Source organism: Microchirus variegatus (assembly GCF_963457635.1).
Source record: "Microchirus variegatus genome assembly, chromosome: 3".
Lineage (NCBI taxonomy): Eukaryota > Metazoa > Chordata > Actinopteri > Pleuronectiformes > Soleidae > Microchirus > Microchirus variegatus.
Window position 1 is genome coordinate 31810260 of NC_139804.1, and position 12444 is coordinate 31822703.

Genomic DNA, 12444 nt, shown 5'->3' on the forward strand with positions numbered 1-12444 from the left:
TCTGACACCACTAGATACCCTGTATAAGCAGACCCTAGAAGCACTGGACCAAAAGCCCATCAGTAATCACCACTCCCATATTGGTTAAAAAATAAATAATAATGCAATTTACTTAATTTTGTAAATATTAAATGGGATTGCACCGCCTCCACTGATTGAGCAGTAGTCGGGCAACAACCAGAGGAGACTGTGTTGTACAATACAGACGTACTAAGTCTTCTCAGTAAGGGCCTGCAACTGTTACAATAGTCTTCCTGTTGATATATGACAAAGTACAAACTGTTCAATATTTAAAACTAAACTTAAAAATGGATTAAAATGAGCCAAACTTGCACTCATAAACACAAACTACCATATCTCTGTGCTGCTTTGTGATAAGACCTGATCATGATAGTACTTAGAATCGTGTTGTTATAGCATTGTAACACCTGTATTGTATTGTATGTTGATGAAAATTAGCTCAACTGCTAACTACATTTTAGGGTGACATTGAAATGTTGATGTCATGTAAACTGTCCCTTTTAATCTGTACATACATTAAGATAGAACTTTATTAATTCACAAGGAAATTCTTGTGCCAGTTTGCTCCAAAAATGTACAATAATAAAGTACAAAAATAACAATATGAGATAAGATGGCAAAAACAACATCACAAGTGAAATATAAAATAAGATTGTTAAAATAAAGTGTTGAAAGACTGGTGCAAATGGTAGATATAGTACACTAGATATAGTGCACATGATAGTGAACATAATAAAGCCAATAATATTGACATATAAATACAAAAAAATAAAATATGTGATAAAAAATGCAGTCTAAAGGACAGCACGTGCAAACAGGCTAAATCATAATCATATATATATATGACATGAGTTGGTCACTACTGACCTGTCACAATGACACTAATGTGTGTCGTGCACATTGTATGGTCGACAGGAGAGAGGGAGGGAGTGACCCGCGCATGCGTATCAAAGCTCTGCTCCTGTGACGGCTGAAAAACAAAGGCAGGGACCCTCGACTGCAGGATGTCATCAGTCATCCTTAATGGACGAAATAGACTCCGGAGAATCAATAGTGCTTTTCTTCGAGCGGGGACATAAGAGGGGGGGAACTATTCGCATTGTTTGTTTGTTTTTGTGATCGGGGCTCCAGTGAGTGAATCGTCTTGTGTGAATCCACAGGTTCTTCCTCTTCGCCTCCTCCTCCTCCTCTTTCCACTCTCTCTCTCTTTCTCTCTCTGTTGTGTTTCTGGACTAATTGACAGCGTTTGTGGGCGAGGGAAGTGTTGCATCACCGCGGTGTGCTGTGCCTCCGCTGCCAGCCGCACATCACCAACTTGTTTATTTCACCGAGTGGACGGCAACATGAAGTTGATTATTTCCTGCTAGATGACGACTTGCGATCCAGCGGGTTCGTGGACGACTTGGCATCTGATACACCCGCTCCACTGTGTCCATTTTGTAGTTTTGAAAGTGTAGCGCGCGCACAGTTGTTTTTGATCTTTTTCTCTAAAGAGGAGGGAGGGAAGTTACCTGCGCGCGCCACTGCCACTGCCTCTGTCCGTGGTTCTGAAGTTTTTCGCCGTCTCGATCGCGGCCTCCTCCAAGGACAACTTGAAGTTTTGTCTGACAGGCAGCAGGAGAACACTGTCCACTAGCAGCTGCACACGCAACTTAATATGGTAACTCAAAGCAGAGTCCACCTGCACAGTCTGGCACTATTGCTTTTTGTTGGTAAGTATGAAGTGTTTCTGTAGTTTTGAGTGCGAATGCTGCATGCTTTATTTCACTGTTAGGAGGCCTACACCACTACTAATGGCCAACAATTCGCTAAGCGTGTATACCACAGAATATCATTTTCATAGAAAGGTTTGATAAATATTGATGCAAAGACTTTGAGACACAAATCATAATTTTTATGATCCTTTTAGTCTCAGATATGAAAAAAAAGGTGTTTTCTATCTTAAGGAGTTTAAAGCTCCACTGATGTGTTTTCTGTAACATGAACTAAGCTCTTAGACTATGATCATTTATTGTGATAACTGTCAAAAATTGACAACTCCACAAGCAAATATGTATAATCATGTATCTTGTTTATAGGTTGTGACTCTTCTATCTGGCTGCGAACACAATCCCACATTTAAGGACAGCGAGATATCACTTATCACTGCATCACTCAGTGTCGTCGAATCAAAATCAAATCAGGTTTTGGTTTTTGTCCAGATTCACAAATCACTCTTTCCTGCAGTGGACTTTTATACATGATGCTACTTCCTCTGACCCTACACGCTTACTTTGAGTGACTTCACCAAAGGAAAAATACCTTTGTCTGCTTTTAAGTTAGATCTGTGAAGTAATAGACACAGGTTAAGCCTTTTTGTCTCTTTGATTTCCCTTAATCTGGTCTCCTCCCTCCCTCTCAGTCTCTCTCTCTCTCTCTGTCTACCTCCCTGTTTCTCTGTTATCTTCCTCTTCTGTATGAGTGGCCTATAAAGGAGTAAAAAAAATAGGGTGGAACTGATGCTGTCACATCTGCCTTTGGGCCACTGTGGCTTATTATATAAGAGCTTTACAACAGTCACACAAAGACGTCCATGCATGTGGTTCGTTTCTGCCCCACTTCCAAGAAATCAATCCTTGTGTGTATAATCCCCATCCTCTCTTCTTCCTCTCATCATTCTGTCATGTAATGCATTTACAGTATATTTAAATCAATCAAACCGTCCACCACCCTTCCTGCTTTCCCACAATACCTTGCTGCTCTCCTCCTTCCATGTATCCCACACACTGCTAGTTGATACAAACGGGTGGAGGCCATCATTTGGGCTTACTTGCCTGGATGGTTTTAGATTTGTTATCAGTATTGTGACTCAAAGTCTCTTGAGTGCTCACTTAGTTGTATAATTCAATTTATTCCCCCGTCCCCCCATTTTTTTTTAACACCTACAGAGTTTTGCATCTGGTTCAGTTTTTTATTTAATGCACAGAGTGCAGGAGCCGATGGCCTCGATAAGAAATCCTGGGACATTTTTATTACTCCGTATAAAAACAGTGTGTCCCAGTGGTGTGTGGTTTATGTCGTCAGTGCTGAAATAAAGACCGACACCGCTGCCGGTGATCGTGCACCTGTCACACAGTTAAACACATACATGTAGATGTGAATTTAAAGGGGACATATTACGCTAAATCAACTTTTTAATCCTTTTAATAGGACTCTGGAGGCCCTATAATAGGCAAAGGGAGAAAAAAGATGACTCGGTCATGTTTTTGTGGTCCAGGAGATAAAACATGCGATGTTGACTTCCGCACTCTGTTGCTACGCCACAAAAAAATCCAGAGAGTGCAGGCGAGGGCAATAGTATCTGGAAGAGCAGAAGTCCGCAAAGTGTTCTATTCTTGGCTCCACAGTGCAGCACAGAGTTCTACACAAACTTCCAGCCTCAGAGGATTTACGTGTCCAGTGGATACATTTTATATATGACGGCAATGTGCTGGCTAATGATGGCTTTACCAAATGCTAACTGCTGTTAGCTGCCGGAGCCTCAGTGACGCTGATGTAGTTACCTGTGTCTCATTTGCATTTAAAGAGACAGGCACTCAAAACAGAGCGTTCTGAACAGGGCTGTTTTGCCAGGGTGATTGAACTGCTGTGGTGCTTCATCCTTAAGGTATTTTGACCAAAGCATGTCACAGACATGTTCATTAGGACACCAGGGAACTAGGTTAACTTGGAGAAATAGGCTATAATATGTCTCCTTAAAGCTACACCTACCCTGTAATGCTTTGTAATGATCGCCCCATGTCAGCTGAGATTGGCACAGTGCCCCCGCGGTCGGAGATGGATGATTTGTAATGAGTTCTCTGGAAAACACAGAGAGGAAAACCGTTGCTCCATTTTCATTCAACTCTGCTCCAAGTTTTCACATTATGGGAAAGTTCCATGCTGCTTTGTGATCGATTTTCCACACAGACCAAATATAATGATCCACACTAACCTTAAACAGAGACTACTGTAGACTTCTGTAGTTTAATCTACTCCTGCAATATTATGCTTCATGATGGACAAACATCCATTTGAAGGAACAAATTGAGGGCTTTGAACTTCAACATTTAGCTTGAGCTAACTATGCGCTACATCTCCTTGCTCCTCTAGTCCACCTGAGCCGGCCAGTATGTGTCAATGCCCCGTCGGACACCAAGGCGGTCGTGGGCAGACCCATGATGTTGACCTGCATCTCCTGTTTGAGGAGGGAGGAGGTCAAAGTAAAGACACTTGTGGATTGGTATTACATGCCAAGTGCTGACAAGGATGTCCCAAAAACTCATGTGAGTGGCTTTTTTTTAATGTGAGCATGAACGATGTGTTTGTATCTTATCCTGTGTTTATGATAATTCATACATATTTCGCTTGCTTTTCCTCATTCCCCAGATATACAAGTATGGAAATGACATACCAGTAGCGCTGGACGGACCGTTTAAGCACCGCCTGACCTGGAATGGGAGTCAGGACTTGCAAGATCTCTCCATTCAAATCCGCAACGTCACCTTAAATGACAGCGGTGTCTATGAATGCCACGTGTTTCGCGAGTTTGAGTTCAAGTTCTACACGCCCAACGTGACTGTCGTGAAGAACATCACGCTGAAGGTGAAAGAGCAAGGTGTGACTAACTGTTTTCCACTTTTGCCCCCCCCCCCCCCCCCCCACACACACATACACACTCTGACTGTGATGACATCAAATCTGTTTGGCTGTTTGGAATATTGCTGTGCCTCTGGACCAGTGTCATGCACGGGGTTGCTAAAAATAGCCTTTAGTCTCAAGACTGAAGCTGTTTGTCAAATCCGCTTTCTCAATTGACGTAATTATTGTATTACGAGGAAGTTTAATGTCAGCGTTAAAACATTTGAAAATGCACTGCCTTAAGTGGGTAATGTGTCATTTAAACTACCAATCAAAAGTTTGGGGTCACCCATATATATATATTTTTTTTTCCATTAAAAGTCACACTTTTATTCATCAAAAGAGTTTTCAAAATGTGTATGAATAGAAAATATAGTCAAGACATTGACTAGATTAGCAATGATGATTTTTATTCAAAATAATAATTTTGCCCTTTCGTCAAAGAACCAGCAAAACTGTTTTCAGCTGTGCTAACATCATTGCGCAAGGGTTTTCAAAGGTTTTCTAATCATCCAATAGTCTTCTAACACAATTAGCAATGTACCATTAGAACACTGGAGAGATGGTTGCTGGAAATCTGGCCTCTATACACCTATGTACATATTCCATTAAAAAATAAAAAACTAGAATAGTCGTTTACCACATTAACAATGTATAGAGTGTATTTCTGATTCATTTAATGTTATATTCATTGGAAAAAAAAGAGCTTATCCTTCAAAAATAAGGACATTTTTAAGTGACCCCAAACATTTGAAGGGTAGTGTATAATTTGGCCTCTGTAAAATCAAAAGCTCATCTGGTGGTGAAGTGGTGTCACAAAGGCTGCATTTATCCAGCAGTTTGTTTTTCAGGTTTAGGATGATGCAAGTGCTCATTTCACAGCTTATTTGCACATTTTTATCACAGCTACTGTGTTAAAGATGGTGATAATTATGGTACGACTGCACTGTACTGGAAAGATATATACGCGCCAAAATGACAGTCCTTTAATGTAGTCTGTACACTGTTGACTCCTGTGTACCTTGTGTTCCCCTCTGTTCGTGCCCCTCCTGTGATGTGGCGTAAAGTGTTCATTAAGTGGATTTTTGCATTTGATTATATATTTCTGACTCACAGTTGATGCATCTGTGTGACGGCAGTCTGCCACAGAATAACCACTACACTTTCCTTCTCCTCTCTCTTTTTGTGACCGCGATGAAGAGGGAATAATTGTGTGTTTTATTTTGTCTTGTTGCCCATCAAAGCTTCTTCTGTTGTCAGTGAAGATGTAAATTCAAACCAGCTACTTTTCTATCTATTAACCGGGGTAATGTATTCTGCTTCCTGAATGCTTGGCTTGCTGAATGTTATCATTTTCACCTCAGTCGAATATACAACATGTATATTTGGAACAACTCGACAACAACCCATTTCTTTAACTGAACATCTGCTTGCACATGGTATTTAGTTCACCATCAGAGGCATATCAAGTTACACTCGTCGTATCCAAGGGTTTGTTTTGTATTGAAAGACAAATGTATATGCCGTTTGATTTTTTTATGTATTGCATATTTAAAAAGCCTCTACTTCACATTTCATACAACAGTGGTATCGAATTTCACAAAGCCGACTCGAGCCAGTGTGTTGTACATTACAGCTTGGGAGTCATGTTACGGTAATGTTGCCTATAGTAGTGAAATGGATTTGGCCAAGACAAAACATCTTTCCTTTCCCATCTTAGCGATTATATTACACTAATAGGCTCTATTTGTAGAGACTGCAGAATCAAAAAGCTGTCAAGTGTCTGCTCAGCCGGCTCTCTGGAATTTGGTACACACTCACCGGTACAGCGGTTCACAGTGGCTCATACGTAGTTAAAATTTGGTAATGTTAATTTCCAATTTTATAAACAATTATCACGTTCTCATAAGTATCTTAAAACTGCTTCCTGATATCAACAACTACTCTCCAGATGATCCACAGTCCACTGATCATGCAAAAACACGTTTCTCTTTTGTGTGAAACGACCCCTGACCTCAGACACCTACACCACACACGTAACTTTAGCCGTACGATTTGATAATCTACCGTAACCTAAATTCAAAAAGCTTTTCCCTGAGAACCACTGTAACCTTGCATATCTGTATACTACCTCATAATTAAAGGTACTTTGTGGAGTTTTGACTGTACCGTAGAGCTATTATATTTTAAACATGGAAGGATAAACATGTGTTAAAGAGCATGGACTTGCGGTTAACATACTATTTATTTTTTGTTGCTACCTTCATGTTTGTTTATTGATTTATTTATTGCTGATTTTGTCTGAGCACAGCAAAAAGTAATGACACAAACATTAAGAAGAATGATGCTTATAAATTTTATATAACTTCCCTCTGCAAATGTTGCTTCTAATGCGTCCAAATCTTCGTCAGTGGGTACATATGCAGCGTAATGTATTCTGGAAAGAAACACTGACTGTAAACATAACCTTTGTTTGTTTACGAGAAACTCCACATGGTACCTTTCACTCGTTATAGGCTCTCTAACTTTTGTTAGAACACAGGAATGGTCATAATACTCTGTGTGCAAAACAGTTTATGCATAATTTTTTTTTTTTAGGTGCATCTATGAAACTGGATGCTCATCAGTAAAAAATTATGTTGTTTAAACTTCAGCTGCACGGTTAAAAACTGAGTTAGACTTTTTAATTCAGTGGAAAAAAAAATATAGAATCATTGTTTTCTCTGTTACAACTCTTTTGTGGATTGTGGATAGAATTGTTGCACAAGCTTAGCATACACAAACATAAAGCCGTGAATACATAATCCCCCTCCCGCTCTAGTCAACAACAACAACATTAAAGACTGTTAAGAGGAAGAATGCACCCTGAATAATACATGTCCCCTGCTGTGTTTGCTCCGCAGCCGGTCGTGACCCCACGGCACTCTACTCTGAGATCATGATGTATGTGCTGCTGGTGTGCTTGACCTTCTGGTTGCTGGTAGAAATGGTCTACTGCTACAGGAAGATCTCCATGTCTGACGAGCAGCCTCAGGACACGGCGTAAGTGTCACTCAGTGATAAGTATACGAGCGATACTGACGGATTCAATCACAGATAAGTGCGAGACATGATACATTGTGTTCAGAAAACAAAGTGTTTTGTAAGCACATCCAGATTCATATCCGAACAAACTTTATCTTTTCTAAAAAAAAACAAAAAAAACACAGCAAGTATATGTGTACTTTTGTGTCTGGTATAAACGGTGACCTCGTCAGTACCACTAGTCGTCTAGTAGTGGAACTGTTTGAGCTAAGGGCTAAAATGTTAAAGGGGACATATTATGCAAAATCAACTTTGATCATTTTAATCATTATATTTGGGACTCTGGAGGCCCTATGAGTGGACAAAGTGTGAAAAAAGATGACTCACTCATGTTTTTGTGGTCCTCCTCAGTCTAAGTACAGGAGATAAAACATGCGATGTTGACTTCCGTGCTCACTGGGACATCACAATACGCTAAATTCCTCGAATTGTTGTCTCGCGGAGCTCCGCTTTGTCCGTAAAACACGCAAGAGTGCAGGCGAGGGCAACAGTATCCGGAAGCGCGGAAGTACGCTAAAAGTTCTATTCTTGGCTCCACAGTGCAGCACAGAGTTCTACACAATCTTCCAGCCTCAGAGGATTTATCTGTCCAGTGGATACATGTTATATATGATGGCAATGTGCCTGCTCGAGCACGCAAATGATCACTTTTCCAAATGCTAACTGATGTTAGCTCCCAGTAGCCTCTGTGGCTGATGTCATTTCCTGTCTCTTAACAGGAAACTCATTTTAGTTTCTTTTAAAGCGGAACTAGACCGGAAGTTCCTATTATCGCTGTTTTTTTTGGTGTGTATCTGCGTCATTACCTTGTTTATGAAGCCTGACGGTTCGAAACAAACAGTTCAGCCATTGCTGAGAACGTTGTGTTTTATTGTAATCTCGGGGCTCAACGAGATCACTGAAAATCCCGTAATAGTTACGTAAGCAGCGGTTCTCCTGAACAACCGATCGTCCTCCTCCGGGCGGTAGTCCGGGCACATCCGGTTGCGTACATTGAACCGCAGAAGAAGAATAACGTCCGTTGTGGAGGTGTTTCACGAGCAACAGTGTCTTCTGACTCTGGGTCTGACTCCGGTTTAAAGTCATAAAGGGACTGCGGCGGGGAGTCGTGACGAAGCTATTTTTAAACACTGTTAAAACAATGTTTTGATAATGAGGAGCAAAGCATCCACCGCTCCAGAGGGGGAGCTGCGCTTCTGAGAGCTGACGTGATAGATTACGTCACTTCCAGATACCTGGCCAATCACAACACAGGTGGGAAGGCTCTACGCTGGCTGGCCAATCACAACACACTCTGTCTTCTCGGGCGAGATTTATGGCTGAAATAGCGTGACTGACAAGCGCTTCGAAAAGGACAGATTTCAATCGGCTCGTTTACATCAACTAGGAGGATTTTGACCATAAAAACAACTTAATATATGTAAGTAGACCTCCATAACTCACATATATGTGCAACAGGACCACTCTGACCACACTTTAAGGTGGACCTAAAGAGATACTACTAAACCGCGTGTTCTGAAAAGGGCTGTTTTGGCAGGGTGATTGAACTGCTGTGGCACTTCATCCTTGTTCATTAGGACACCAGGGAAAGAGGTTAACCTGGAGAAATAGGTTATAATATGACCTCTTTAATTGTTTAAAGGTTGAAGGTCAGGCATTAACTAGTAACAGTTAAGGGTAGGGATAAGGTTTTTATGAAGCTTTTAAAAACAGTGAAAGTCAACGAGAGTCCCTAAAGTGTAACTAAACCACTTTTCCAGGGTGAAAACCAGTTTATATGCATATCTAGGAATGGTATGAGTTGTCCTAGGTCCAAATATTCACAGTTTAGTCTAAAATATTGAAATTATACATGTTTTAATGAATCATCTCACCAGCCTCTGCATTCAAATTTGGCTATTTTGGTCCATGCTTGCACTGGTACACTCTTTTTTTTTCCACTCTCCTGTCTAATCAGTGCGAGGCTCGCTGTCCCAGACTCCTTCCCATTTTTATTTTATTTTATTTTTTTAAATGCAGAAGCTGTTGCTCTGTCTCCTGCCTCTCTCCACAGCATGGAACACCTCGTTAGACAACTGCAACCCGTTGTCAGATTTCACTGTTGGACCACGCCCCCCTCACTGCTGCGCTCTCTTTCATCCCACCTTCACTCAGGTCTCAGCCCACTTCTTGGCATTTAAAAAAAAAAAAAAAATACTGGGCGTAGTTAGCTGCAGAAGAGGTGGTTTAGTTACACTTTATATGGATCGCTGTGTGAACCTGTTGGTGTGTACGTGTGTGTATTTGTTTCCTCTTTAGGATCTTTACTGACCTCGAAACCTGGTCCTAATGAGGCAGAACCTCAGGTGTGGGACTAAGATTAGAATTGTGCTTTGGTTTGGGATTATGCTCTCCAATCCAATCCAAATTTATTTAGAAACACTTAGAAAACAACAACAGCTGAAATAAATAAAAGAAATAAAACATTTCACAACGTGTGACCTAATAGACCTAAGAACAAAAAAATTAAATACTGTAGAAAAAAAACAACACAAATAAATAGGTCATACAATAAAACTATAAAAAAGATAAAAACCAACGTCTCATACGGGGTCGAAAGCCAAACATTAAAAATGGGTTTTAAGATGCGTTGTTTAGGCTGTGTAAATAAATGGAAGTCAATGTCAGTCCTTATACTGTCATAACTGTGTGTCTGTGTGTAGCTGAAAGTGTTTCTTTGTGTATGCTTGAACGTACAAATATAACAGCAATATAAAATGTCAAACATTTTTGGCGAGAGTGTGAGAGGAGAGAGGGGTAAAAGAGTCAGACAGACAGAGAGGTAATTGAGTCTACACTGTATCAGTTTATAACCCAACTGCAATAATACGGTGCCTGACAGGTAGGAATAATTCCAAGCATTTGCTGACAACTCTATTTTTTTTTATTATTTTTTTTTTTTTCACAACCTTCTTACACGTGTGGTGGATTTGCAGCTCCATTAGAAACACAAGATGCTGTGCGTCACCTTTGCCGGTGCTGACAAAGACCCCGAATGCACCTGTGCAGTCAGCTCCCACCGGACTGCCCCGGAGTTGACGATGCTGATCCAGGATGACGTTTTTTTGGGTTTTTTTGAGCAGGCAATTTATGTCCCGAGCAGAACAATCACAGATAACACGCTGCATATGTGCTGATCGGGTTATTATGGTTTTGTAGACAATTAATCCTTCCTCCGAGTCCTCCTGTAGTGGCGCGTAAAAACACAACTTCCGTATGAGGCATTTCTAATACTTTTCATGCATTCAGAAGTGAAATGATACAGTAGGTTGCACACGATACAGGATGACAGAATAATCTTAAAATATCCTGTAATCCATCAGTAAGATGTTTCTGTTTCTAACGCTGTTTACTGAGGGAGCAAAAAGCTCCACAACAAACTTATTTGGTCATTTTAAAAGCAAACATTCATCCTCTCACTGTTTAAAGTATGCAGTATAAATACAAACCACAGAGTTGAGCATCAAATCATCGAGTGTGTACAACGTTGTAAGCTTCGCCTGTTTCCGCGATGGAAACGTTTAATGGCTTGTGGCCGCACAGTCGTTATTGACCTCTTTGACAACACATTAGTGAGAAGCTTCACAACACTCGGAGAAGCTGCTTCGTCGTCATCTTCTTGGCTCCCCGGACTCCGCGGATATGCAACCACATTTAGAACGTTTTTTGGGTGATGCATTAGCTGTAAGTTGTGTTACTGTGGGCAAAGATGAAGTGCAGCACCTATTTGATGATTTGTCAAAGATATGGAAATGAGGCCAGGTTTTGAAACTCGCTGACTGTGTCCAAAAGCTCCTTTCTCCATAAAGATATTTGCTGATTCTTCTGCACAGACTCGTTCCAGCTCCATTTGACGTTATATTGCATATTTAGTGAAGGTGCTGTGATTTTGTCTGCTGTTAAATTCTCTATCGGTATCATGGTTTTTCCTTGTGTGCAGCCTGTTACTATTACTTTTATCACAGTGATGTTTTTGGTTTCCTTGAATTAGGTGTAAATGTTAATGCACATATTTGTTCTGCAGACTTTCAGCAATGCAGCACTGTATGTATGCTGTTAGTTATATGGATACTGTATAAAATGTGATGCATGGAGATAGAGGGGACCCTAAAATCACTTCTTAGATGCTCCTCTCTTTTTTTTTTTCTACCAATGTGCCTGCAGGACAGACTACCTAGCCATTCCCTCTGAGCAGAAAGACAATGCAGCTGCTCCCGTTACCGAGTAAAAGTGGTTTTCAGTGACACGGTATTTTACATGTGATGCTGATCTCCAGCTCTGTGAATTCATCCTTCTTCTCTTTCAACTCATCGTTTGTACTTTTAAGTAGTCGTACATTTGTCAGCTCTGTCCTCGAGTCTTGTTGCTTCACCACCTTATCTCTGTCTCGCTCCTATTGCCCCTTCCTTACAGGGGGCTTTCATTCCTGCCATTTTTCCCCGTTTGTTCTCACTCTCCATGTAGTAGATAATCTCTCTCCCTATTGAGAGCAGTGTTAAAATGTGTATAATGAAGTTTAAATAGTCTTCAAGGGATTTGTTATGTATACAATGTGCAAGAAAGACAAGATAAATAGTAGAACTTAAACACTCTAGACACTAATTGCAATCTGAAATGTGTCATTTGTATGTATAGGAAGTA

At 40.7% G+C, this 12444-nt stretch overlaps 1 protein-coding gene across 1 annotated transcript; it reads left to right on the forward strand.

Moving 5' to 3' along the window:
* Positions 1-1678: 1678 nt before the first annotated feature.
* Positions 1679-12031, forward strand: scn3b (sodium channel, voltage-gated, type III, beta; the record flags this gene model as incomplete). The annotated part of the gene is made up of 5 exons (XM_083887310.1): positions 1679-1733; positions 4153-4325; positions 4429-4657; positions 7584-7722; positions 11968-12031. 5 exons carry the CDS (start codon positions 1679-1681, stop codon positions 12029-12031), a joined length of 660 nt encoding a protein of 219 aa, XP_083743436.1.
* Between the last annotated feature and the right edge of the window lie 413 nt (positions 12032-12444).